Source organism: Excalfactoria chinensis, chromosome 3 (genome assembly GCF_039878825.1).
Source record: "Excalfactoria chinensis isolate bCotChi1 chromosome 3, bCotChi1.hap2, whole genome shotgun sequence".
Lineage (NCBI taxonomy): Eukaryota > Metazoa > Chordata > Aves > Galliformes > Phasianidae > Excalfactoria > Excalfactoria chinensis.
In genome coordinates this window covers 67,191,805-67,218,993 of record NC_092827.1, presented here as the reverse complement: position 1 = coordinate 67,218,993, position 27,189 = coordinate 67,191,805, and the positions used below count along the sequence as shown (strand labels likewise).

The 27,189-nt window shown below is 37.2% G+C and overlaps 1 protein-coding gene across 1 annotated transcript in view; it reads left to right on the top strand.

Moving 5' to 3' along the window:
* GALNT2 (polypeptide N-acetylgalactosaminyltransferase 2) overlaps window positions 1-27,189 on the top strand; it is an 88,852-nt gene that overhangs the window by 50,779 nt on the left and 10,884 nt on the right. Inside the window, exons 4-11 of the mRNA XM_072333084.1 lie at window positions 5,698-5,796; window positions 6,366-6,433; window positions 7,268-7,333; window positions 10,174-10,295; window positions 16,268-16,355; window positions 20,055-20,142; window positions 21,273-21,376; window positions 25,913-26,039. Coding sequence (XP_072189185.1) covers window positions 5,698-5,796; window positions 6,366-6,433; window positions 7,268-7,333; window positions 10,174-10,295; window positions 16,268-16,355; window positions 20,055-20,142; window positions 21,273-21,376; window positions 25,913-26,039 — 762 coding nt within the window. The remainder of the gene's footprint in view (window positions 1-5,697; window positions 5,797-6,365; window positions 6,434-7,267; window positions 7,334-10,173; window positions 10,296-16,267; window positions 16,356-20,054; window positions 20,143-21,272; window positions 21,377-25,912; window positions 26,040-27,189) is intronic.

Genomic DNA, 27,189 nt, shown 5'->3' with positions numbered 1-27,189 from the left:
ATTAGCCTTTTTGTTTGCATATTTTGAGCAGAGAACTGTTTTCCTGCAGCAGAAGTTCTCTAGCTTTCAGGATGTAAGGAACAGCAAACCGTGCTGTAATCCTTAAACAGTAAAGAACAATACATCTTGTTCAAGTTTTTCCTGTTTCCAGAACTTCTGTCAGTGTGTATTTGGCATCAGGACTGTTATTGTATTTCAGTCTCATTTTGTCCCTGTTTATCTGATGACTTTTCTCGGTTTCTGTGTTTGTAAAGGGTTATGTCTTAGCTTCACTCCAGTGACTGACATCTCAACAAACACAGCTCTGATCAGTATCCCTGCAGTAAAATGCTAACATTATTTCTGGTCTCCAGAGACGTGTGGTGCAGTTCTTTACATGGAGTTGGCTTGCAGGTCTTTCCCACACAGCTGGGCTGATTGCTGAGCCACTTTCCCATTTCTAAGGGAAACCGTAGGCAAGGTGTTGCTGAACATATGCAATTAAAATAATTACTTCAAAGTCAGGTGGATCTGACATGTTTTTTCTAGTATATGAACTGTCCTGAGTTTATGGCTTCAGAATTCATTCCAGTGGTTGATTTGTTGTGTAGCTTGGGAATTATGCTGGATTGATTGCTTAGTGATGACAAATTTGTTTCCCCGGGTTTCAGGATTCACCATTCTATATTTGTGGTGATCTTTTCCTCTTGCTGTAAGAGTGAGGTAGGCAGTTGCTGAATGTGGTATTCCATCTAATAGACCACATATATGTAAACAGAAGGATGCTTTCTTCTTTCCCGAACCACGAAGTTCATCTTACCTACTTCTGAGAGAGTATGGAAGCTTGCTGTGTGTTAGTGTGGCTTTGTGGATTCTTTGAACCTATGGAGTCTAATAAGCAAGTATAGAAGCTACTTCTGATGGCGACCAATGTGGAGCAGGAGTCAGTACTGGGTCCAATACTGCTTAATATTTTCATTGATAACATAGATGGTATGGCAGAATGCAATCTCAGTAAGTTTTCAGATGATACAAAGCTGAGAGAGAGTGACAGGTATACAGGAAGCACAGAGTCCTTGGGAAGAGATAACCTCATGCACCAGTACCATCCAGGGGCCAAACTTCAGATGCTTGAAAGCTTTTGCCATGTCTCTCTGTTTGTACTACTTCCTGAATCAGCACACTTGAGAGCAAGATAAAAATGTTTTTCTCATTTGGAAGAGACTGACATTTGGTAAGGAAATAAAGTGATCTGGACCAACCTTGTTTAAGCAGATTTGATTAATATCAAAATGACGGATGATCATTATGACGTCAGTAACTTGAAAAAAGAGCTGGATTTGATAATTACAAATATTAATATTTTCTTTTAAAAACAAGACAAGTACAGCCTCAAAGCATGAAATTAACCAGCTGTGTGTAGCTGAATTGCCTAAGTAATTCTGCAGCTAGGATGAGTGTACATTCACAGCTGTGTGTAGAAGAAGCTAGAGGAGATGCCAGAGAGAGAAAAGGAAGGTGACATTTTTCTTCACAGTGCTCTCTTGTGTGCAGTGGTGTAGCAGAGGAGGTATGTAGAAAAACGTAGATATTCATTATGTAATGTTAAATCCCTTGTATAATAGCATGGTTTTAGGTTCCCCTTGAACATGCGATATTGCAGATGACGTAAAGCAAGTCTTGTATAGTCTGGCATTAGTTGACCTGGAAAGTAGAAAGAATCCTGTGTTTTATTTGTTGCCGTGAGAGCACTGAAAATATGATGCTCACTGAGTAGTAAAGTTTTTTTTGTGTTTTGTTTTATTAATTACTTCATAATTGTCATTATTAAATATACATTGTTTTTTGCACAAGAAAACCATTCAAACTGGTTTGAGATCAGTGTGGTTTCCCCCCTCCCCTTGCTGGTAGGGAAGCTCAGCTGCTAGCATCCTGAAGCTTTCATAATTTAGGCTGTGTTTGGAAATTTCATAGATATTTAATTAGATATTAAATATTCTCTAAGGGGGTTCTAACAGACAAATGCTATCCTTTGTTGAGAAGAGCTTAGATAAGAGAGATGACAGGAAACAAATTATATTACAGTAGCTGTGGTTGTTGTGACTTTATGATGTGGCTTCCTTATTTTTAATTTTAGTTTATTCTTTTTAAACGGTTCTAGAAAAGAGCCTTGCAAAGAGGTGTGAGAGATGGTTCTGGGGAAAGGCTGCATCTGCGCTGGGCTTATTAGACTTTGGTATGAAGCAGATTTAAATGCCCATCAATCTGTAAATAGTCATCTTTTTAAAGAAAAGAAAATTACTCGAGCAGTAATTCCTGCAAATTGTTCATGGTGCTTTCCTTGCTGTCTTGCAATTAATTTTCCTTCTATTTTGGCAAGGACAGTAACTGCAGAAGCTGAAAACACTGCATTAAATACTGGTTTGAGATCTGTCTAATGGAAAGAGCAAGAGTAATAGCTATGGAAGGAAGAATATGTTAAAGAACCTAGGATTTGACACTTGGAAGCATGTTATTTTCAGTAAAAGCTGAAGGCAACTGTGTTAAGATTGGTATTTCCTTTGGAATTGCTACAACATTTTTCTTCAGGAAAACTGAGGAAATATTTGTTTCTATATATGCAGCTTTACTAATTGACTACTGTAAAGGCTATTTGACTTTAAAGTAGCAAAATAGTAATACTTTTTTAAGAGATGAAATTGTCCAGATTGTTTAGAAACTGTTGAATGTGTAAATGCATTTCTTTTTTTGTACCATATTGCTTAGGCTTTTCTGGCTCTAACAAATTTGTACTAGCATCAAGACAAGTCTTCTAATTGGTAATTCTGTGAAAGCTTGTCAGCAGTACTGGAAAACACTTTGGTTTGCCCCTGTAACCTGCTTGCCATTGTTTAAATAAAAGGGAAAAGTGAGAAACAGGCAGATATGTCATCTGAAAAGTGAGAAGGTCTGGAGGAATGTAAATGAGATGATGTTCATGTCACTACCGCTTTCAACAGGTTTGAGAAAGCTCTGGGTTTCCTCTGTTACTGTCTGTTTATAACATGTCTCAGGCTGAGAGCTGACCTGATTGTGGTAGATTTTGGAGACCCAGAAGGTGACTGTCACAGTCATAATTAGAAACCTCCAAAGAAATTCTTTTGTCAGTGAAAAATAGTCTTCCAAGTAGGAGCTTGGTGGAATACTCCATGCTTTTGGGTCTTCTGAGGACCAGTGCCTTCCCACAATACAGATCAGTGGCTTTTGGTAATGTCTCTCACCTGATATCTTGATGTGATTCTTAACAATTACTGGCAGATGCTTTATTTGGATTAAGCTTCTTTTTCCTGGACTCTGCAAGTATTAGCAGGCTCTGAACTCATGTCCAAATTTTCATTTCAAATAGACAAGAAGCAAACTTGCTATCTCTTTAGTACCTAGATATCATCTATTGTAGTGAATGTGTCCTTGGTTAAAGTGAATTTTTCTACCAAAAAGTAATTTCAACAAAGCTCAGAGATTTCAAACATTTGGCCAATGATATGAGCTAGCTCTGACTCAAATTTCTGGGGAAAAAAAAAAAAAAACTTTTTGTATCTCATTAATTTTAATAATATTTTCTAAGCACTGAAGGTCTAATATGATATTTTCAGTTCAAGTTTTATTTTATCAAGGTAAGCGCTGCGAGTTGAGGGAAGAAATTCTGCATCCCAAAACTGATAAGGCTGTTTCTTTGGTTTGCTGAGTTTAACTTCAGCATTATTGACACCAACATAAAAGGAAGAGAAGTGCTTAATTGAAGCATTCCTCCCATTTTATTTCAAAGTCTAAAAATCTTTTCTTCCTCTGAAATATGTAGTAGTGTTGTTCTCCTGAGGTTGTTTTTTAAATAAAAGGCTTCATTGCCATGAGTAATTACCTCTTTAAATGTGCTCTTTTATGCAGAGAGAACACTATAACTATTATTATTATTATTATTCTAATGCATTTAATTTAGCATTATGACTTTCTTGCGATAGGCTTGAACTAAATTTACTCACTTTCCTGACCTTATTCTAAATTGGTTTGATACAGTATTCAATTAATTCTTGTCATGCTAAATTGTGATCTTCTAGGGTCGCTTTGAATTATTGAGCGTGACTTATGATGCAGATTTCAGTGGAACATTCCAACAGATTAAAATTTCAAGTTTGGGTTCTGAGTGCTCATCTGCAAAGTACCAAGCTTGATCTGTGCCAAGGCTTCGTGGGATAACTGTGTGCACAGTAGGCTTGTCTTGTGTGGGTAGTTTGGAAGTTGCCAGAAAACAGGATAGTTCTTTTAGCATTGTAGGCTTTTGTGTATAATAGCTGAATTTATTTCAGCTGTTTAGATGAATTGCCAAAATCTCATGGTAGAAGAAGTTTTAATTCTTTATTTTCCGTGAATATTTGTGATGTATTGCTAGAAATTGGGTGCTAGTGGAAATGCTGTCTTGTACACCCACCACTGAAGGAACAAAGCTAGATAAGGCCTTGCTAATCTGACATAGAGCAGTTGTAGGTTTGGCACAAGCTTTGTTTTTCTTCGGGGCAGTGAGATCACAGTGGCACAATAGCATTTTGTTTCACTACCAGTGCAAACATTTGTGTGACCTTATGGACCTATTGCATTGAGAGTGCTGTACTTCCTTGCAATTCTGGAACATGGATGAGGAGAAGGAACAGATTGCACACTTTAATTCCTTGAAGCTAAAGGTTGTGTGATTTATGTTGTAACAGGTGTTTCATCAGATCTTTTATACAAACATTTGGCTCATTTTAGAAGTTAGGGTAGTAATACAACTTTTCTCTCTTCTCATCTTCCCTTAATAGCTAGTTTGATTCTTACTGCATAGCTTACAGTTCCTCGGTGACCTTACCACTAGTGTTCCCTAATTCACCTGGGATTGTTCCCTCTGAAGATGTTTAGGCGTGTTGGAACTCTGCCCCAAATGTTCAATAAAGCATGTGTGAAGAAATGCATCACTCATGTTGCTGCACGAATGAAGATTATGAACTTGACTTGTCAGACAGCAATGATTTTAACACAAAAAAACACCGTTTTTTAGTATGCTATTGTCATTGCATGAGAAAGAGTCCTTTTTTAGGTTTATTGCCAAGGTATTCATGTAGCTTAATTTTATGTAGATGTAGAAAAGTTCATGTATTTTTAGAATTGTGGGGTTTTATTGCTTGTATTATTAAAAGAGAAAAATGAGTTAGCATAGATGGACTATTGAAAGTCTCAGTCTTAAGCTAATGAGAAGTCACATGCACAAGCAAGACTAGGATGCAGTATTGAAAATAAAAGGGAAAGTGGATGAGTGCTTTCCTAAAGGAGATACATACAGCTTGTGAACCTCTGCTTTTTTTATTAATGTGCTCATTTACTTAGACTTATGAATTGGTCTTGAAGTGAAACAGAACTCTGGTTTCATATTCAGTTGGATGAAAGGTACGTACAGTATACTACAGTGATTGTAGTACAGTGACATTTATCTCCAAATCTGACACTGGCTCAGTCTGTTGTATACAAAGACAAATAAGAGTGGTAAAAGAGGAGCTGATTATAAGTCATTACATTTGAAAACAAGATACGTCGTTCTTTCAAGGTAGATACAGAGTGTACACAGTTTAGGAGATAACTGCTTTTTGATGAAGACTGTTAAGACTGTAATGTAAATATTAGATTGAAATGGCAGGTTATTATGTCTTTCAGGTGTCAACGGAAACAATGGCGGATAGATTTGCCAGCCACTAGTGTGGTGATCACCTTTCATAATGAGGCAAGATCTGCTTTGCTACGAACTGTTGTCAGGTATGTCTGGGAGGCAGTCCTTGATTTTTATTTTTTTTTTTTTTTCCCCACAAAAAGCAGTTTATGCCAGAGTAGCTTTTGGCAAAGAGAAATAGCAAATCCCTTATCCAAAGCAATCTGTTATGCTTTTCTGTACCATTTATAATGGGTAAGGCTGGATCTTAATTTCATTGATGCCTCCAGTTCTTACATCCTGAAATAATGATCTTAAACAAACATGTGAAAGTGTGAGATTAATTGCAAGAAAGTATTTTGAAATTGGTTGTATAAATGCTCTCCAGAAAAATATGGGGAAGATGGATTTTCATGGGCTCCTTTATCTGAAGATATCTGCAAAGCTTCCATTTTCCAAATTGTCTAATTCACTGATTTCTGGAGGCTGGAAATCTGAGGGAGGAACAACTCTGTGTTCCTTTTTTCACAAACTCTTTACTGAATAAGCCAATAGCTGTTGTAGATAGGATCTTGGACTAGATTAAACTGTAGTTTAACAAATAATGTCATTAAAAATACTGCTTATGGGAGATGGAAACTGCTTTGTATTGAATGTTTTTTTTTGTCTGTTTCAGTGTCCTTAAAAAAAGCCCATCACATCTTATTAAGGAAATCATACTAGTGGATGACTACAGTAATGATCGTAAGTACTTTTATAGTGTCCAAACGTTATTTTGTTTACTTTGCTGAGACTTTCCGTAAATGAAAGTAGGTGACTCAGTTGGGAGTTAGTCATATGAATGGGAATTTGCATGTCTGGTACTAAACCAGCTCTTAATTCTTTTGTGTTTGTCATTGTGGAAACATGAAGAGTTCTAAAATACTTCAGATATATTTTATTACTTCCTGCTAGCGGAAGAAGCAGAGTTTAGAGTTGAAAACAGCCTTCCCTTAGTACATAATAATGTAAAAATAGAACCCATGCATAGTGCTTGCACTAAGTGTTTCTTTGCAGTTCTGCTGCTCTCCATCACTTTTGGAAAATTCTTAGTGAATAAAGAAAGTCAAGATTTTAAAACTTTAAGGATATCGTAATAGTAATTTGAGCAGTGAACCTCTGAATAGCACTTTAAAGGAAGTCAAGGTCTACCTTTGCAATGCTGATTGATACTTTATGTTAGTTTAAGCCTTAATGTTGCTTAAAAACTTTCATATAATAAAGAAGACACAAGTTATGATCTTTTTTCTTAAGGAAATGTAGAAACTACCCAAGGTAACAAAAAGAGCATTGATTGAAAACAATACGAGTGTAAAATAAAATTAGTTTAAAATAATATAATAATGGTGGTAATTTCTTAGCCTGGTCACTTTATTTCTGGAGAAACAAACAGGCATTTTGTAAGCATGAATCTTGTAACTATTTGTAGCCATGATGACTTTCCACTATGAAATTTTTGTTCTGTTTCTGAAGAAAAGCATACTTGTGGTAAATGAGACTGCTTTTCATCACCTTATTTTATTGTTATTATTTTGTCAGCTGATGATGGTGCTCTATTGGGAAAAATTGAAAAAGTGCGGGTTCTTCGAAATGATCGCCGAGAAGGTAGGCTTGAGTTGGACTAAGGAAGATGCAAGTTCCACCCTGTTTCCTTATCTGCTAATCTACATCAAGTCTTCTAAAGGAATGTTCTATATTGGAAGGGAGGATTTCACTTCATAAATCACCGTACAAGTGGAAGGAATAAAAGCTGTTGTATTTGTGTGATTAAAAATAGTAATTCTAATTAACTTGCTGTTGTTGTGTGCAGCTGCACACATGACGACTTGATGCTTTGCCTCTCATCCTCAGCCCCTTGTTTTTCTCACTCCAGTAAATCCTCTGTTAAGCTGCTCCAACTGTATGCAAGGTCTCACTGTAAGTTGTATGCAAGCCTGCAAAGATCCAGCTTAAAAATATCCCTCTTCTGCTGGTTCCCTTATGAGAGGTGGTTTTAAGGATTCACTTGATGGACAGCCTGTCAGACTGTTTGGCAAACTTGAGTTTAAGCAGCCAGGAGGGCCGGGGCCACGTATGCCAGCTTTCCTTGCATCTTCTTCCCTTTTATTGCTTTGCACATTACAGCCTCATATCACTGAGCCCTTCAGTCACAGCTTCCTGGCTGTGTAGCTTAAAGTATTAGAGGCAACTGTTATTCTACAGCTGTTTGAAATAGCAACTAGGAGCTGACAGTTGAAATAGCTGACTGAGTTAGCAGATACGTGCTGTTTGTTTTTATAGGCACTGCGTCTTCTAGGCTGACAGACTGTGGAGCAGCAAGAATGATTAGATTGTCAGAATCTGGAAGTAGCATGCACAAAACCCCGTGTTATCCCATAATTAAAGTAATGACTTACTGGGGATTCTTAGTATTTAAGCATTTGTTTGGAATATGCTTGTAAACAAAGGCTTGTTAGGAAAGCAGGCCTTTTATGACTTACCGTGGTTTCGGGGTTCTGAGAGAGTTGATCTCATCTTTCTAACCAAAGCAGTGTTTAAAGACTGTGATAGCAGTAATGGAAAAACTGACTGAAATAACACTTTGATTTTTTTTTTTTTTCCATGTACTATAAATATTCTGTACAGTAGATACAGAGTTTTCATTCATACTTCAAAATAAGCACTAAAATGTGTGAAAAGAATACATTTTGACCAATCTTTCGCTGTCAAAATTGAAGGTGCAGTGCTAGTTTACTTGGTGTTTTTTGAGATTGGAATGAAGTTATTAGCCATGAAAGCCATTTAGGAAGCTATTTAGGAAAACTGTTTAGGAAGTTTATCCTAGATGTGTGTTTATGCCGCCAGGTAATTTTCTTTAATGAAAATATTTTCTGATTTCATTTGATTGCTACACTGTTGTGATGGAGCTTTATGTTAAGCTTGCCTATTGTTTTCATATGAAGACTTTTACTGATATCTCAGGCAGGGATGCCACTGGCTACTTTTCTTTCAGAAATAGGAGATGGTTGCTTTAGGTTTCATATGTAGAACCAGTTTGCTATGGGAGCAAATACATCTTGGGGTGTCTGGTGTGACTGAATGGTCAGGGAAACCTTTTGGACTCTTTCTGCTTTATGGCTCCTTGCGATTGTAGAGAACTCGATGACCCAAATGGTTACTTCCACGTTCTCCAATGTAAAACAAGAAATTGGATTATATAAAAACAAAAGTTAGAAATAAGAAACTCTGGAAGGAAGAATTGCAGAAGTAGAACAAACATAAATGGTGTGCTTGGGGAATGGTTTGTGAAGTAACTGCATGGAAAAGTGCTAGGGTTGGGTCTGAGGAGAGAACGTAAGTATACCTGATTAGCTGCAAATGTACAACAGGTAAAATAGAAAGCACTGACATGGAGCATAACCACAGAGCGTATCTACAGTACCGAAGTACTCTTATGATAAGAGAGCACAAGGATCTTCATGAAGGTGTTTAGTTGCTGAATGTTGGGCAGAGCAAGCTAGTTCTGTAGCTATTTATTCTTAAGCTTTTGTTCTCTTTGGCAGTGGTATTTTGCAAGTTTATTTTGTGAAGAGGATGAAAAGAAATAGTAGTTTATCATTTGGTTGTTCCGTTTGTTTTTTTCTTAATAGAAACAGTTCTTAAAAAAAAAAAGTGTAAATGAAATCAATGAATTTTGAAGAGGGGAGGAAACAGGTATCAAATTTGTAAAGGGGTGAGAGCACGCTGAAGAAATGACTGAAGAATACTGTGGGTTGTTCTAGGGTATGCATGTGAATGTTACAAGGGAGTTGAAGGAATAGTGAGGTCATTCAGTGAGCAAATAATAAGAGTGAAAGCAAGAAAGGAATAGGGTGAATCAGTGAGGGGATGTGTAAATGAGGTGCTAAGAAGAAGTAGACAAAAGAATGGACAGACTGTTCTTGAGAGCTGCTAAAACAGGGGAATGGAGGGAGTGCAGAAAGATAGGTAGGATCTTCTGTTCTACTATACTGCCATAGAGGTAGGGCTTCTTCATTCACTCAGCATGAATCCTTCAGTTGTGCTACTAAAATCAGGTGGTGCTGTATCTTATTGTAGATATTCACCCAGTAATAATAATAACTTTCTGTATTGATGTTAAGTAACATTTATCACTATCAATGACATCTGCTGTATTGCAGACCCAGGTGTACTTGTATGTTGCTTTTTATGTTTTAAAGGCGCTTCAATTCTTCTGTTTAAATAAGATTAGAACTTGTAAAACTGGGTGCAGTAGTTAAAGATGTAGGCTTTTTTATTACAAATTGTTAACCAGCATCTTTTCTTAAATGGAGCTTGTGTCTTTATGTCCTGAGTTAAAGTAATTAAATTCATTACTATCTTGGAATGCGATCATCTGTCTCACTGCTGTTGATTGTTTTCTTCCAGAACCTACTTCAACTGTTGGGTTTTTTTTTCCTTCTCAGGCTTGATGCGCTCCCGGGTCAGAGGGGCAGATGCAGCACAGGCGAAAGTACTTACTTTCCTGGATAGTCACTGTGAATGCAATGAACATTGGCTGGAGCCGCTTTTGGAAAGAGTAGCTGAGGTTAGTAAAGAGTTCTTCTGAAGTAATTTCCTGAAGGAGTAGCTTTTAAATTTTAAAGCCATCTGGTTTATACTACATTAATTTTATGCATTTTTTTCTAAAGAAGCTTTTCCTCTGAAGTGAGATGATGGAGATGATCAGAATGCTCCGTGATTAAAACTTGCTTTTTGTTCATTTAATCTGGGAACATAGGAACATAAAATGTGAATATTTATTATTACCTTCAAAAATAATTCAAATATATGCTTCTTTGGTTCTTTAGGGACCTCCTTAGTAATCTTCAGAGCAAAACATGGTTCCCTTCAACCAATATCGTTTCAGTGTAATTCAGTTTACCCTGAATATTTATGCCTCGTTAACATTCAGTGTGATAATGGAGAGAGGTTGAGCTGTAAAACCAAAATTCTCATGGAAATTAACAGGGACCGTGGGCTCTCAGCTTCTGTGAAAATGATGTTTTGCCTGTGTCCCAGAAAAGCTAGTGACAGGGCTGAGAGTTATACGTTTTTTCCGTGCTCTGGAGGAACTCAGTTGATGTAGACAGTGAATCACATGTAATCATGGAGTGCTCAAAACAACAGGGCTATTTCCATAATTGCATTTTCTTTCAGGTGAACGCACATTCTAATTTAACATATGTTAGTCTGGAAAATCTTTCCTTCAGAGTCCTCCTGGTCAACTCTGTACAGTTAGTGCCCAATTTCTTGCTTATCCTCCATATGCTTTCCTTTGCATTTCCTCCAAAAGAGAGGGGGAGGATGAAGTCATATCCTCAGTATGCCAGGAAGAAAAGCAGTCATCACTGTCAACTGGGAACTTCTCTTACTCCTTTAGGTCCTGCAATGTTTTATCATGTATTCCAAAATGCTGTAAATTGTCTAAGGCACATCAGCATTTAAAATACTATTTTAGGGGAGAAATAACTATAATCAGTTTAAACCTAAATACTTTTAAAGCGTTTGGAACCCACAAAGCCCTTGAGCTTGAGCAGCATAACGCTTTGCAATCTTTTTCTATTTCTTTTTGGCTAATATAGTGTTGCAGCCTTAGAAAGGAAGCTCCTATATAATTCTTAACCAGGAGAATAAACTTGAAGGCATTAAATACATTTCAGAAGGTAGTGGAAAATGTTTTCTGCTAAAGCAGTGTCTTGACTCTAGGATGCGAGAAGTGTTTTCAAGTGTAATTTGTTTGAACCATCCACTTCTTTGAGAAAAGAGAAGACAGTGATAGTTTTGGTCAATAAAGCCTTGCTTTTAGCAGGACAAATATTTTACTGCTTGTCCTTTTTTGTTTTTTTTTTCCCCTTTTTCCTCTTGGCGTACTTATTCAGCTTTCTGAAACCGATCTGGGATGTGAAAGTGTTCATCATAACAGAATGTAAAGCTTATTCAATTGCTGCCAGATGAATAAAGATATGGCATGAGTGGTATACCTGATAGGAGAAATTGGTGCATGGGTTTTTGTTGGTTTTTTTTTTTGTTTTGTTTTTGTACCAGCCACTTTTAGAAGCAAAGGAATGATTAGATCTTTTAAAACTTGCTCCTCACAATTGCCATGGTGATAAATGCTGATTGTGAGCCATTCCTCATCTATTGTTAAATTAATGATATGGTTTTCCAGTTTGCTTTTACCTGGGAAGGTTCCCAACCAGCAGTTATGAAGTTTGAACAAGCAGAAAGCTTAGAAGTACCTTTAACAAATCATTAGTGTATATCACATAGCCTGTGATAGTTCCTTCTTATTTTAAGTGGATTAATTTTGCTCACAGTGCAGATGGTATGTTACTTGATATTAATCAGCAGCATTTTCTTAATGGTCTTGGTGACAAGAAGCTGAATAGATATGAACTCCTTACCTAACTATGAGGCTGAGGAGTATTTTCATGTCAGGACTACTAAATATTTATGCAGGGTTCTCTGATGCTCTGCTGCATCTGTTCTGTGTGTGCGGCAGAAAGGTTACCTTTTCCTTCAATTTCAGAATTGCCCTCTTGGCATTTAATACTATATGAGTTTTAGGAGTTTTGTTAAGTGTTTTACAGTATAAAAATGTAGATCTGCCAAAAACAGTCTTGACTGGAATCCATTCTGCAATATGCTATCTGATGTGCTGTGTGTTTGACTGCTTATGTGGTCACCTGAGGCACTCAGATCTCTTCAGTTGAAGAACAATCCATTCCAGCGCTTGCTTCTTGAACTAGTTTCCTAGTTAGAATGTCCTTGTTCATTGCCCATACTTGCTTGCTGTTCCTGGAGGGGTTGGCTCTGCTAGGAATCTCCTTCAGCAGCTTGAACAAAGGCCTAAAGCAACAACAACATAAATGCAAGGTGAAAATTTTAGCACTCAGGATGGACAGATAGCATACTGTAGCTGGTATGCCTTCTTCCTTTTTGCTCCCTACTGCAGAGATGTTTTCTGCCTATTTGCACAGGGCTACCTTTTGTATATTCTAGGTGTGTGTGGGTATTAGGGGAGATAAAATACGCAGTCTTGAACACGTTGTTTTATTTCATGAACATTTTTCTACTTGACTTTTTCCATTTCCTATTTCTAATCACTTTGTTCTATTCTTACAGCATATTGACTACAGAAAAATAGAAATTGGAAGGTTCTGATGCAGAACTGAACTCATCTGTTTTCATGACATAACTATAAATTGTCTATCACTTTTGATAATATTTTTACGCAAAAACATCTTAAAGGAAGAAAGAAGTAGGATTAAGAAATGATATGTGGATTCTTTTCTCATATCTCTTAGATTCTGCGACCTTGAGCAAATCACTTCCAACCACTGCGTTGATGAAAGGAAAATATTTGTATTTTCTGTGAAGAGTTTTGTGAAGTTTAATATTTGAAGTGCTTTGAGATTTTTGGATACTAGATTGGGGGAAGAACAGTGTATGCAGAATCTTGAGGACAATTTCAAATTGTTTATGAGAAAAACGAGTAGTAGTAGTAGTAGTAGTCTAACCCTCTAGAGCATGTATAACCTCCTTATGAAATATTAAAATAAAAGTCTACTACAAAATTCCAGTTGCGAGAGACCTGCAGTGTTGACAGGCTATTTCTTTCCAGTGGCATCACTGAAAAGCACAAGGTTTCCCAATTCTGTATCCTCTTATGGACATGGTTTAGTGAGAGCTATTGGTAATAGGTGAACGGTTGGACTGGATGATCTTTTAGGTCTTTTCCAACCTTGGTGATACTATGATTATAAGTTATAGTATGAAACCTCCAGAACAAAATGAGATGATAAAGGGAGTTTGTTTTTGCTTTTATTTTTTCCAAAGCACGTGTCAGGTTTCTGCTGTAATGACAACGTGCTTTAATAGCCGTTGTGCTTGAGAACAATTTAAGAAGAACAGGGTTTTAGTATTTTAAGTGAATGGTTTTGAACTCCATCTGCCTTAGAGACCCACTGGCTCTGTTTCAGTAGTCTCTACATTAACAATTCTGCAGCGCCCCGCAAAGTGTCATCTTAGGGATGTGCAAGTGATTTGTCTGCTTTGCTGCTGAACAAAGGTATCGCTTTGAAGCATGGAGGGGGCAACGTGTTTCCAAGGCCAAGGAAGTGGCAGTTGTACATCAGACTGAGTGGCTGCAGGCTTAGGTATTTGTGTGGCAGAGAAATAACGAAGTTATTTGCCTAAGTAACACATTAAGTGTTGCAAATGGTGCTAGTTTGCCATTGCACTGATATTGACAGAATTAATCAGACCGACAGCAATGACCTGAGGAAATCCTGAACGTGTGGGGACTGTGCTGCCTGCTTATTCAGCGTTGTGGGGATGTACTGGAGATAAGCTGTAGCCTCACTGAAGCTCTCCCTAATGTGACAGACGATAGGAAGTTTTTACCACCACATTTAGCTGTATCGAATATAATCGTTTGAGAAAACACAGATTTTTGCTGGAGGAGATTTCTCTAGATGGGCATGGATATGTATAAGCCAGCTCAGTTTCAGCTGAGGAAGGAAGAAGAAAGAAAGGGTTGTTTCATATTCATTTCTATTTCATGCTGATGGGTGTATTGTGAATACTGGGTGGGCTGGATATCTTTAGAAGACATCAGCACTTAAATAAAGGAGTTTTCTAGTTTTGACACTACATATCGATATCTAGAACAGGGCCATGGGTGCACCTGACGTGTTTTAATGTTGTAGGAAGGCACAGCAGAAATCTGTGGTGTTTTGCAGTTCAGATGCAGTAAATCTTAATTGCCTCCCAAGTGAAGCGCTGCTAGTAAAACCATATCCTTGCATTATGAACACGTAGACTTGGGTCTACAGCTAACATAAACGTGAGCTGAAGATGTAATCAATGGCAGAATAGGACAGGATAGTCTTCTATTTTTGTTTCTAATTCAGTTTAGGCCAAGATAATTAATATCTATAAAAGATGTGATCACATCTTGCATTTTATCCTTCATAAAGTGTCACATGGTATAGCTCAAGTTCTGCTTAACAGGAATGTAGAAGCAATAACAAGTTGTCAGCTTTTAGCTCAGTCTTCAGCTTTTAGCAGGAGACACAACTCAGGTTTTTCTTCTGGCTAATACAGGGGGAAAGTGACCTTTTGTTTACTGATATAGAATGATGCAATGTATGTCAGCTATTTAATTTAGGCTTACTAAAATCTGTACAGATTGAGTAATTAAGATTCAGTAAACGAGAATGGGAGTTTTTAATGTCATTTTTGGACCAACATTTGACTAAAAGAACTGCTTTCAAGCCTCCTGTTATAAGTTCACACTATATTCTCCTGGTAGTTTAGTACCAGTCTGTTCTGTATAATACTGCAGTAGCAATGAGGATGCACTGTTGAACCCATTTAGAATATTTGTATTGCTGTTTGGAGCCATACTTTACAGATAGGTTCTTATAGTGGAGATGTTGAGGTTAGTATTTTTTTTTTAATCATAAGAAAAGTTTCTCTGTAAAGCAGTTACCAAAATATCCTGTCTATTTAAAGCATTTTTATATTCGCAAAGTTGGTATTCTACTGTTCTGGAGTTGCCTATGCTCTGTTGCTAAATCATGGTGTTTGAAGTTCTACTTTGAACGCAAGCTGCCTGTTAATCAAACTACCATAGAAGTCAAACTTTAGTTTGTAAATGAATCTTTTCCTTTTCTTTTCTCTTTTCCCTTAGGAGGTACCTCACAGAGAAGAACTGGTTTAACCACAATACTGCGTTTCTAATATTAGATGATTCTCTTTTAGAGTACAGATGTCTTATACCAGTAGATGATGCATGTGGAATTGCTGGAAAGACTATTTTTTTTGTAACTTAAAAGCTATTTTGACAAACACATAAGCTAAGGTAATTAGTGGTGCTCAGAATAGTATACGAGACCAAGTTCAGACAGAGGAATGCAGAGTCCATGCCACTGGAATTTTGGCTGCCAGAGGTTAATAGCATTCATTAGTTTAAGAGGATTTTTTTCTTTTTTTCCTATTTTGTATCTGATTGTGAAGTGTGATTCTTCTAGTGTGAAATCTGTTATCATTAACCTGAGACTTTTCTGATTGTAGAAAGGTCAAAATGGCCCTTAAAGGTTAGAGTAATAGGACCCCAGTACATTATGGGCTAGGAATTTGCTGTGAAAATATGAATTACCCGCATGGTTCTTTTCTTTGCACTGGTTTGAAAAGTAAGACTGAAAGTGCTGTTTGCTTGTCTGTCTTTTGAAGTACAAGTTTGGTGTCTTCTTCATGACTAAGCCAGAAGAGGCTTACCTATGTATAAGGTAGCCTGGAATATAAAGGGTATTCTCAGCTATATTGCGTGGTTTCTGCTCTCTGAATGAAGTGGTGGTGAGCAGTGCTACTCAGGGCCAGAAGCTGAAGCAGGGGATAAGTTGGGGGAACAGTATTCGTGTAATCCTGCTGAACTCCACAACATCTCATCCTGTCTGAATCTTTACACATTGATTTCGTTATTTCAATATCACTTTCTAATATTTATTTTAGGACAAGACCAGAGTTGTGTCTCCTATTATTGATGTAATTAATATGGACAACTTCCAGTACGTGGGAGCGTCAGCTGATTTAAAAGGCGGTATGTACCTCTGCTGGAGTACAAATATAATGAGAAGCATCACAAGTCAAAGCTCATAGTCATGGCAGTTGTGGAATGGGCAGTTAACACACTGCTCTTCTCTTTTGCATATCTGGCTTAATTTCTATATATCAACTGTTTCTAGGCTTAGATTTTAATTGCACTCTACTTTACAACAGTTTGTCTTTATTATACCAATTCTTATAGGTTTATGCTGCTTTTTACCAGTATGCAAGAGTCACTCCAATGTTTGCAGCATTGGAAGCAGCTTATGGTCAGAGCTTACAGTTGCCTTTTTACAGAAGACAATTTAATTGCTCTCTTGTTCAGAAGTCCATCAGCGCTGCAGTGCCTACGAGTATGTTTTAAGATGCTGGTTTGCTTAAAAATAAATCTCCTGTGAAAAAACAGAAAGCTCAGGATTTTTTTTTTTTAAAAGGAAAGGTGTTTTGTTACCCGTGATCTGTAATTGTGAGGAGAATAAAGCATAACCTTGGTGTTTGTAGTGTTTGTATCTTTACTGTTAGAAAACTCCCTGTTAAATTCAGTTTAGAAATGATACAGTTTCATTGTCTGGTTAATGCAAACTGTTAACAGCCGATAGTAAAAAGCCTTGTAAAACCCTTCAGAAATGATTATTTCCCTCCTTTTCCAAAAGAGGAAGGACAACTTTGCAGTAAAATCCTTATTTATTAAGTTTTTAAATTTAATATCACTATTAGCAGGTGTCTAGCAATTAGAATAGCTGTCCCCAAACCACTCCACAATAGCTGCTCCCACAACCCTCCAAACTGTGCTGTCTGTAAAGCAGATGTAAGATAAGCCACAGTATTGAAATTATGTGGTACTGTTTCCACAGTGTTTCAGCTTATTTTGAATGGGCTCTCTCAAATGATGTAGGAGAAAGCAGTTTTAAGCTCCTTCTGTATGTGAAATCCTAGTTCGTAACTGGCCACCAAGTGTTTGTTCCAGTAAACTGAAGTAATATTTGCATAATTTTGCATGTCCTTCAAGTTCCAGTCATGATCTGGAGGTGAAAGTTTCTGTATCCTTTTAATTAGTGTTCTGAAAGAATGTCTGCCATGGATATATTCACAATATGCTAATACATAATACTATGCTATTATCTGTCTGCTAGCTTTATTAAAACCTTAAGGCTTTTGCCCAATCTATTCATTTTGTAGCAACTATGGAAATCTTTATACCATTATGTAGTTCTTATTGTTGTCTGCAGCGGGAGGAGGAGTTTTCATTGAAACCTTAGATTGGTTCCTGTGGGGTTCATGCTCTTTAGTTCTTTCCAACTGAACTGGGAGAGGATTGAGCGATCATTCTACTTGTTACCGCTTTTCATGCTTCATCTATGAAACTATGTTTCCCAATTTTTTTCTCCTTTTAGTGCTCATTTTCTCTTATACACAATAGATTCTTTAAAGCGCATTGAGCCTCTGTACTTCTGGACTGAGAAGTGAGAAGCTGCCTTTTTAACAATAGAAATTTTTCACATAGCAATGTCTAAATGCTATTTGGTGGTATGTTCAAATGTGAATAATATATTCCCATTCAGCTCCCAAAGGACGGATTAGCACATTAGGGGCACTACAGCATTTGGCATCATGGGACGCTTTCATTGTGGCCACGTCTAAACATGGAAATCAAACCATGCTTTCAACCTTAGATATAGTGTCTATGTGGCTGAAGCATGGAGAGTTGAGACAGCTGGGACAGCATTTGTGCCTGCTCTGTTTTGCAAGACTTAATCACCCGAGGCAAGCTATCTAGCAAATTCTACAGACTAAAAAGTGGACAGGACTGAGATAATTCCTATGTCTGGCCACTATTAAATCCATGCACTTCACATTATAGGTTTTTTTTTGGAAGGGAGGAGGTTTACAGAACTATTTACATCCTGAGTAACATTTTAATTACTGGAATAAATTGTAGTTAATGGAGATCTAATAACCTAGGTTATGCCTATTATGAAGTTTACACATGATAGAATTTCATACTGGATATGCACTTGCGTTTAAAAATATTCCTTTTACAAAGTTACTGATACTATCTCATTGCGTGCAATTTTTTTTCCCAGACTCGGTGAAAATGGAGACAGAAGAACGGGTTTTTTTTATGAGTAGACAATTTATACACTTGTTCAGAGTTTGCAATGCAGTGCTGTGTTCCAAAAGAGACCCCTTGTGTTCACTATGGTGTACGTAACTCTATCTCTACCACTTGTGCTGGGGAACAGTGGGTTTTTTCAGTTCTTCCCAGATGTAAGTAATTTTGCTGGGGATATATGAAGAAATGAGATTTATTTTTTTTTTAACTACATGGAAATATTGGAGTTGGTTTTACTTCTCATGCTGGAGGCTTTGCACTGCTATCAGCTGTGGCCATTTTAATGCTTTGAAACTTGGAGTTTGAGAGCATTTAGATGGTCTTTCATTTTTTACGGTGTAACTCTGTACAGTTTTACAGCTCAAACCTGCAGTGAAAGAGTTGCCATGCACGTTGTAGAGACTGTTCAAGATAATTTCTGTGAGATAGACACATCTTGGGAGTTAAAAACGAAGCAATTTTCATTTTAGCTCTCCACATCAATCCGTACCATGCACGTTTACAGATCCAGACAAACAGTATGTTGCCTGTTTAGCTTAATTTTTTTTTCCCCCACTTTCCTCAGAAAGTAATTGCTTTATCTTCATACTGAAGAGAGAAAACTATTGACATCTGCGCAACAGAAATCTGGAAATCATTTATTACATGACCTCATAGGATCTAAATGCTTTTGGCAGCCTGCAGTCTTTGTAAGGCTGGTTCGCTATGCGTACTGGGAGAGCACTGTACAGCCCATGGAGCTTTTTCAATAGAGGTTCATACCTAAAGGTGTAACACAGCTCAAAACCATTTAGTCTTTCCTATAGGAAGTTTATCTTGCACCTGTTGTGTTGGTGTTTGTTTTTTTTGTATTGGTGCCTAAAGGAAGGCAGTTCAAAATGCTGTAAGTGACTCATTGGCCTTGCCTGTTCTGGTGATCTTTGTGTTTCTGTATTTAACTTGCAAAAGAACCAATCTCTTGTGTGCATGCAGACGCATGTATATACGTGTTTAGAAGATGAGTAAGCTTTTTGTCTCTGTAGCACTGATCTAGATTTTAAAAAATGCTGCATGTGGAAGCATGCAGTAGGAAAGGATGCAGTTATGTGGGTATTAATGAGAAGTAACCTGCTGTACCCTAGAGATAGAGGGTGTGTGATGGAGAACTGATGCTGATAGAGAAGAACAGTGGGTTTCTGTAATCCTAAGCATGATCATACGGTAACATCTGAGATGTGACAGTACAGTAAGAACTATTAAGGGCAATTGTAAAGGGATGAAGATCTTCACAAGATGTTCGATATGACTTACACATGAATCCATTATTTCATGTATTTACAGCTTATGCTTTCTCATCTGTTGACTGGGTTTCTTACAATTGTGCAATAGATGTCAACAAGAAAAAGCAATATTTTTTTTAGATTACTTTTTTATTGTCCTGTTCAACTTTTTTTTTTCTTTCAGGCTTCTCCTCATTTGTTTTCTACCTAGAAGATTGTACAAGTTTAGATTTCCTTCCCAGTGATTTTTGTTTGATATTACGTTACTACAACTTGAACAATTACCACAATCTTAACATCCTACTCTGTTTTCTTCTTAAAGGCTTTGACTGGAACCTGGTATTCAAATGGGACTACATGACACCAGAGCAAAGAAGAGCACGGCAAGGAAACCCAGTTGCTCCCATAAAGTATGCCTACATCACTGATTCTCCATTTGATAGATAATGCTTATTTTTGTTTTTTTAATTAAAAAATGTATTGATTCATCTTCATGGGACTCTGTTCCCGTCAGATATCTTCAGTGCAAATAGATTAGCATTGGCTGGTTTATCTGATTTAAATGCATAATAGAACAGGCTGAGTGTAATATTTCTATAGGACATGATGAGAGTATAGCTTGAAGCAAAGTTTACCGCTAATACTGTTCTGTTTTTTAACTCAGGACTGTGAGGTTTAGTTTTGTGCGTGTCACTGTCTCAGAAACTAAAACTGATATTACCAGTTGGGAAAATTCAAATGGAGACAATTAGTGCAGGCAGTCCCTATTTTTCAAGATTAGAGTTTAAAATAAGCAAAGTAGTACAGAATTTGCATCCTTTCTGTTGTTGCTTAAGGGAATTTCATTTAGGTTTTTTTCCTATCTGTAGCATTTCATATTTTACTGTAAATGACATGCATTGAAATGTAGCAACTGTATATTTACAATTAGACTTGACATATATGAAATAGAAATGGATCCAGGACCAAGTAGCTTATGAGTTAACAAAGCTCATTTTATCAGTCTGGAAATGAACCTCAGCTTTCAGGAACATGGTAACTTCATTCATGTTTGTGCAGCCTTATGATACCCTGAGTGTTTAGAAAAAGCATACAATAAAAGAAAACAGCAAAAATCTCATCCAGCTTTAAAGTTCTCCTGTAGATTATTTAACCTTAAAAAAAAATAAAAAAAATAAAAAGACATTTTTTGCGTTAAAATTTGATGTTTTATATGTTTTGACAGCTAAAAATACAACAAAAAAGTTTTTGCCATTTTACTGCTGGCACAAGTTCCGGTCTTTCAAATAAGGGACTTGGGAGCCAAATGGAGATGTGGAAATTCAGTTTCTGAGGCAGTGGGTGATTATAATGCTGTACACGCCATAGAAATGTTGCGTGATGATGTGCAGACAAGCTTTGATGTGATGGATGTAAACTTAGTTGCCTTTGAAAACACTGCAGCTTTTTTTCAAGGAGGTATTAACCTTGACATGCAAATCAGTTACCTCCCAGTTCATGGTTCTGTAGGTGTTGAATTTAATTTTTCTTGTCTGTTTAGGACACCTATGATAGCTGGTGGGTTATTTGTGATGGACAAATCCTATTTTGAAGAACTGGGGAAGTATGACATGATGATGGATGTATGGGGTGGAGAAAACTTAGGTAAGTGCATGGTGTAAGTTCAGATCAGTTTTGAAAGGAAAGCAGGTTTCAGCTTTGCTTTTACTTTCATAGTTTCATGGTCTTCATGGTTTTGTGCAAAGAGGATTAAAGAACAGTCGAAGCTTCAGGTGCGTTATTGGCAAAATCCAGAAGGTTTCAGTGTGTAAGAATTAACATTTAGCAATTTTATCCTATGAAGAGACAGAAGTATTTGCTTACTGTGCAGTTAAGCAACTTGACAGGTAAAATGAAATAAACTAAGGATGCAGATAGGAAATTCTCTTCAAAAACGATGCCTTATTTGAAAGCTGTATCATCCTCTAATGTTATCGATTAAAATACAGTGTTAAGTGCTGACAATTTAAGGCAGGTTTTAAAACGTTGGTGAAATTTAGTGACAAAAATCAGAGCACGGGAGTTCGTGAGTTTAATGTTCTTAAATACACTTTAAGAAATCAATCAAAGCATCTGTCCAAAAAGTAATCTTTTTACCATTAATCCTATTGTACTGCCTGGCTTCTAAACTTAGGGTTTGCATTTTATACCCCTGTTATAGCTCAACAAGATAATTATGCTTGGAAAGGCATTTTTTTTGGAATTCCTTATATTCAGATGTTTGAGTGGGGTTTGAGGAGGAAGGAGGAGGGACCAAGGACTTGCACTTTAGCCATTACTTTGACCTTGTGGTTAGATTTGGCTTTTGGCTCTTTGCATTGCAGTATTATCCCTCGGCTAAGACTAGTGTGTTTGTAGTCAATGAAATATTTGGGTGGAGCGATTGCTCATGAGTTACAGTATGTCATTAATTTAGTTTTTCAAGGTAGAGATCATCTCAGGCATTCTAAATAGCCTGTTTAGGACCAATTCTGAGGATTAAAATGCCTCTATTGCTGGGCTAGTTGTGAAATCCTAAAATACCTTGAACTTGTAAAACCTCATGAGTGTTTTTAGCTACTGAATTATCTGCATTAGGCACACATGGCCTACAAGAAAATGTCTTTTTCATCCGGTACACCTCTAAATACAGAGATACTGTAACCACTTGCTTAATGCTCACATAAGGAACTGGAATGCTGGAAGAAACATCCTTACAGTCTCCTCTGTCTTTCCTGTGCGGTGCTTACTCTTTACTTATTCTGAGCAATTACTTTCTGTGGATTTTACCCCCCTTGCTATTTGGCTGCATGTGGCTAAATTGTATTAATTTTGAACATCATTGTTGTTTTTCATGTTTTAAAATGTTCTGGAAAGTCATTGAATAAATTTACTGCAGCAATACTTTTATCCTCTGAGAACCTCTTCTGACACCAGAGCACTTAAATATCTGATTAGCTGTAAGCATGTACTTGAATCGCTCTCTTTTTTTTCCCTGAAAACTTAGCAACTGCTCGTATGCTTTGATAATTGAGGATTTTATAGTAATAAATGGCACAAGCAACAGCTCATTACTCAGTGTGAAAAGATGGCAAGCAAAAAGCTCTTTGTTTCCTCTGTTGCTTTCAGTTTTCTCTTTTCCGCAGTGGGAGGGAGGGGAGATGGAGCCTTTGGGGTGCATCTTCTCTGCTCCCTGAAAATACAGGGTCTATCAGAGCAGACAGCTAATTATTTGTTCGTAGCTGCCAGGTTAACTGAAAAGGAATAAAAATTGCATGGCATATGATTTAATTACCGATAGATCACATGCACCAGATAGTGGAAATATGTTATGTGTGGTTCAAAATCTAATATGCATATTTGTACAGCCACTTTATTCTCAGGCATATCTCTCAATCAGTCAGTTGATGTTACATGCAAATGATCTTCTAGATGGACTTGTAAAATAGATCTAAACATACTTCATTTAAATTTGCATTTTCTTGCAGGCATGTACAGAGCAGTTGTGAGATTTTCTTCACATTAGTATAAGTTCAACTATACTCATATAATAGGTGCGTCAGCTTGCAGTATTGTGCCTAGTGTAAATCCTGTATTAGCCAAGTGACTGTTCTTACTGATAAGATATGGTGCATTTTCACACAGTTTCCAAATTTGACTGATAACACTTTTACTGTATATGTATATGTATATGGTGAAGAAGTTCTTCATGAAGTTTAGCTGGAGTCTTTTGTGTTCCAGTTTATGCCTGTTGCTCCTTGTCTTGGCAAAGAGCACCTCTGACCACTTGGCAGGCTCCCTTCAGGTGTTTATAGACACCTGAGGTGTTTATCCCTCCTGAGCTTTCTTTTCTCCTAACTGAACAGTGCCTGCTCTTGCAGGCTCTCCTCATAAGAGAGATGCTCCAGTCCCTCCATCCCTACATTAGATTCTTGAGGTTACATCCATGTCTCTTTTACTGGCTGGCCCAGAACATTTTACAGTATTCTAGGTGTGGCATCACCCATCTTAAGTAGAGGGGTCAGGTCGTTGCTCTCAAGTTGGTGGTGATAATTAGCCTAAGGAAGCTCAGAATACTATCAGCCTTACTAGGAGCAAAGGCATGCCTCTGCCTTGTGTTCACCTTGATATCCACCAGAACCCCCAGGTCCTATTTTATAGAGCCTGCTTTCCATCTGGGTGGCCCCCAGCATGTACTGGTGCTTGGGTTTGCTCCTGTGCAGGCCTCTGCACTTCTCCTTTTGTGAGATTCTTGTCAGCATACCTTTCCAGCCTGTCAGTGTCCCTCCGAATCAGACGCTCACTCCAGTTTCATGCCATCTGCAGATTTGAGGATGCACTGTACCCCATCATCCAGATCATTAATGAAGATGGTATTGATGTTTTGGATGTAGCATTCAAAATTCATCATTTTAACAAGAGCACTACATAACAGCACTTTTTTTTTTTTTTTTTTTGCTAGCTTAATAGAGATACTGAACAGTCATTTATTGTAATGCCCAATTTTTGTCGTTCTTAGCACAAAATAAGAGATAAGAATAAAGTCAGTGCTGTGAAAAATGTGTGGCGAGAATGCCATGTTCAGTTGCTTTTATAAGTCATTTGCCTATCCTCTCATGTTAATTTAGCTATAATATCAAGGCCATACGTTACTGCCAGAGATAGTGCTGTTGTCATTAATATTTTTTTGAAGACTGGATGTCTGCAGATTGGACTGTGTTGATTATCTAGATATAATATATATATATAATATGACTAACTGGCCTTGATTCAACAGAAATTTTTACTGAAGTAAAATTAGAATTCTTGCAAAGAGCAAAGATCATTCAGAAGAAAAGCAGTTAACTCGCCTTGTCTTAGTTTGAAATGACAGCACCTATTCTTCTTCTGGTCAGACCAGTCGAACAGGAAAGAAGGGGACAGATTCTTTATCAGAGTCTGTGGTGATAGAACAAGGGGAAGTGGTTTCAGGCTTAAAAGAGGGCAGATTTAGGTTAGATATAAGGAAAAGGTATTTTACAGTGAGGGTGGTGAGGCACTGAAACAGATTGCCCAGTGATGTGGTGGATGCCATTTCCCTGGAGACATTACAGGAAAGGCTGGACCAGGTCCTGGGCAACCTGATCTGGCTGTTCGTCTCCCTGTTCATTGCAGGGGAGTTGGACTAGATGGCCTTTAAAGGTCTCTTCCAACTCTAAGGATTCTATGATTGAGAGGACATGCTTGCTGCTAACCTTTAGATTTTCTTGCTTTATGTTTTGAAATGATGAAGTTTAAAGACTTTTATATATGTAAGAGGAGGGCTTCTGGAGGAAGAATGGTACTTACATATAGTTTATAGTATAGTTTGAAAAGTGGAATTTGACTTTGCATTACAGTTGCTTATTTATTTATTTATTTATTAATCTATGGAAAGATACTGAATGATGATTAATAGACTAAGGGTAGGAGATGGTGACCTGCTGCAGCTGCTAGACTAAGAGGGGGAAATACATCCATGTTGAAACAGTACTACTGCAAGCACCCTTGTACTTCACATGAATGAAGACAAGTTCTAGGACTTGTACTCGGTCACTTCTGCTGTCAGAGGTCTAAGCTGAGAAACATGCAATATATATCTAGACCTTGTCTTCGCTACTGAAGTTAGCTTGCTAGATTGGTTTAGAATGATAGTGTCCATAGCCATTGATTTATATAAGTTGTTACTCTGTGTTCAAATCAAGCCAGGAGCTTGCATCTGTTATTTTATCTTGCCTTGAATATACTTGGTATTCTTTTTAATCTTCAGCTTTTTTAAAATTATAGATTAGATAATTTATGCTAAATGAATCCACTGTTATTTACCATTTACATAAAGCACAGCAACAGAACACACAAAGTTTACTTATTCTGGCAAATTTCAGCATCATTTGTGAGTTTGTGGAGAGTACTGCTCAGATGAGAGAAGGCATGCAGTTTTGCTTCTGAGTTAATGCAGTTATTTCTTCTGAGTTTGGAGAATAATAAACTAAAATATGCCTTGGTTTTATCCCAGATTTTCTCAGAAATCGATCTTATTGATCTTCTCAGCAATTACCGGTTTCTTTGTTTAAAAACAACCGTACAAAATTACAGTATTTTGTGATGTATTTTTGATGTTGTTCTTTTATGTTTTCACTGTAGAGATCTCGTTCCGAGTTTGGCAATGTGGTGGGAGCCTAGAAATCATCCCTTGCAGCAGAGTGGGTCACGTATTCCGCAAGCAACATCCGTACACGTTTCCTGGTGGGAGTGGTACTGTATTTGCAAGGTAACTCTTCTGCTGATCCTCAGCTAAATAGTGATAATTTGAATTTCTTCAAAATGATCAGCAGGTGGCAGTAATTTAATTTTAGGGACCTTTAAAAGAAGCACCATACAGTCCCATACATCTTTTTTTTAGAAACAATTTCATTATTCTCTAAGACCCAGAATACAATAGGTTAGGTTAGGTAGGTTAGGAATTTGCTTTATTTTTGTTATTAAGGAACCAGTATGAGATACACAAGTGATCCTGTAGGCAAATTCTGGCATATTGTACCAGGCTGTTGGATGCTTAATTCTTCATTGTATCTTCCTTTCTCATAACGTGACTAAAATGCTTTTTGTGTAAACCTAAGAAACATCACTAGTAAGAGCATAGATAAGCATGTGTGTTAATTTTATTGTTGATTTAAAAACATGGAGACAAATGGAGATGTTTCATCTTTTTTTCTGTAGAATGAGAACAGCAATTCCTGATTCACGTTCATAATGTTCTAAGTCATACGGGTTAAGGCAGTGAGCGCTGTATGACAGGGATTTTGACCATGGCTCTGTCAGTTCTGGCTTTGGAAGCATTTTTGGTTTAGAGAACTGGATTTCATACTGCAGGGTCCAAAGAAGCTAAGTCTGAGTAAAAGCTTTTGCAAGTTAAGAGCTTCAAATTTAAATCATTTCTTTATTTTTGAAGAATATGGAGCCACAGCGCAGAGTGAAAATGTGTTTAAGTCCGTAAGAATGTTTCAAGCTGCCAGTATATTTGGAGTAGTGCTTCACCTGAGCTTGAGGAACCACCTTAGGGGTATAAATTTTCTTCTGCATAGGTTATACCTGCAGCACCACACTAATCAATTGTCATCAATTTAGTAGCCTGGTAATATAAAGTCACTGTCGTTGCTTCTTGTAGTAGGCGTAGGAGGGATTTTCTTGCTACCCTATAATTTGAGTTCTATGTGCTACAGTAAAAATGTAGTAAAAATGAACAAGAGCATACATCACAAATGTATCATTTACATTGGTGAAGATTCTGCATTTATATTGGGATGGCAGCTTTTAGATTTTGTTGCTATTAAGTCAAATAATCGCTGTGATTTAATCACTCAAATTTCCTGACAGCTACTGTGATAGATTTTTTTGGGGATACATTTTGTTTTCTTGTT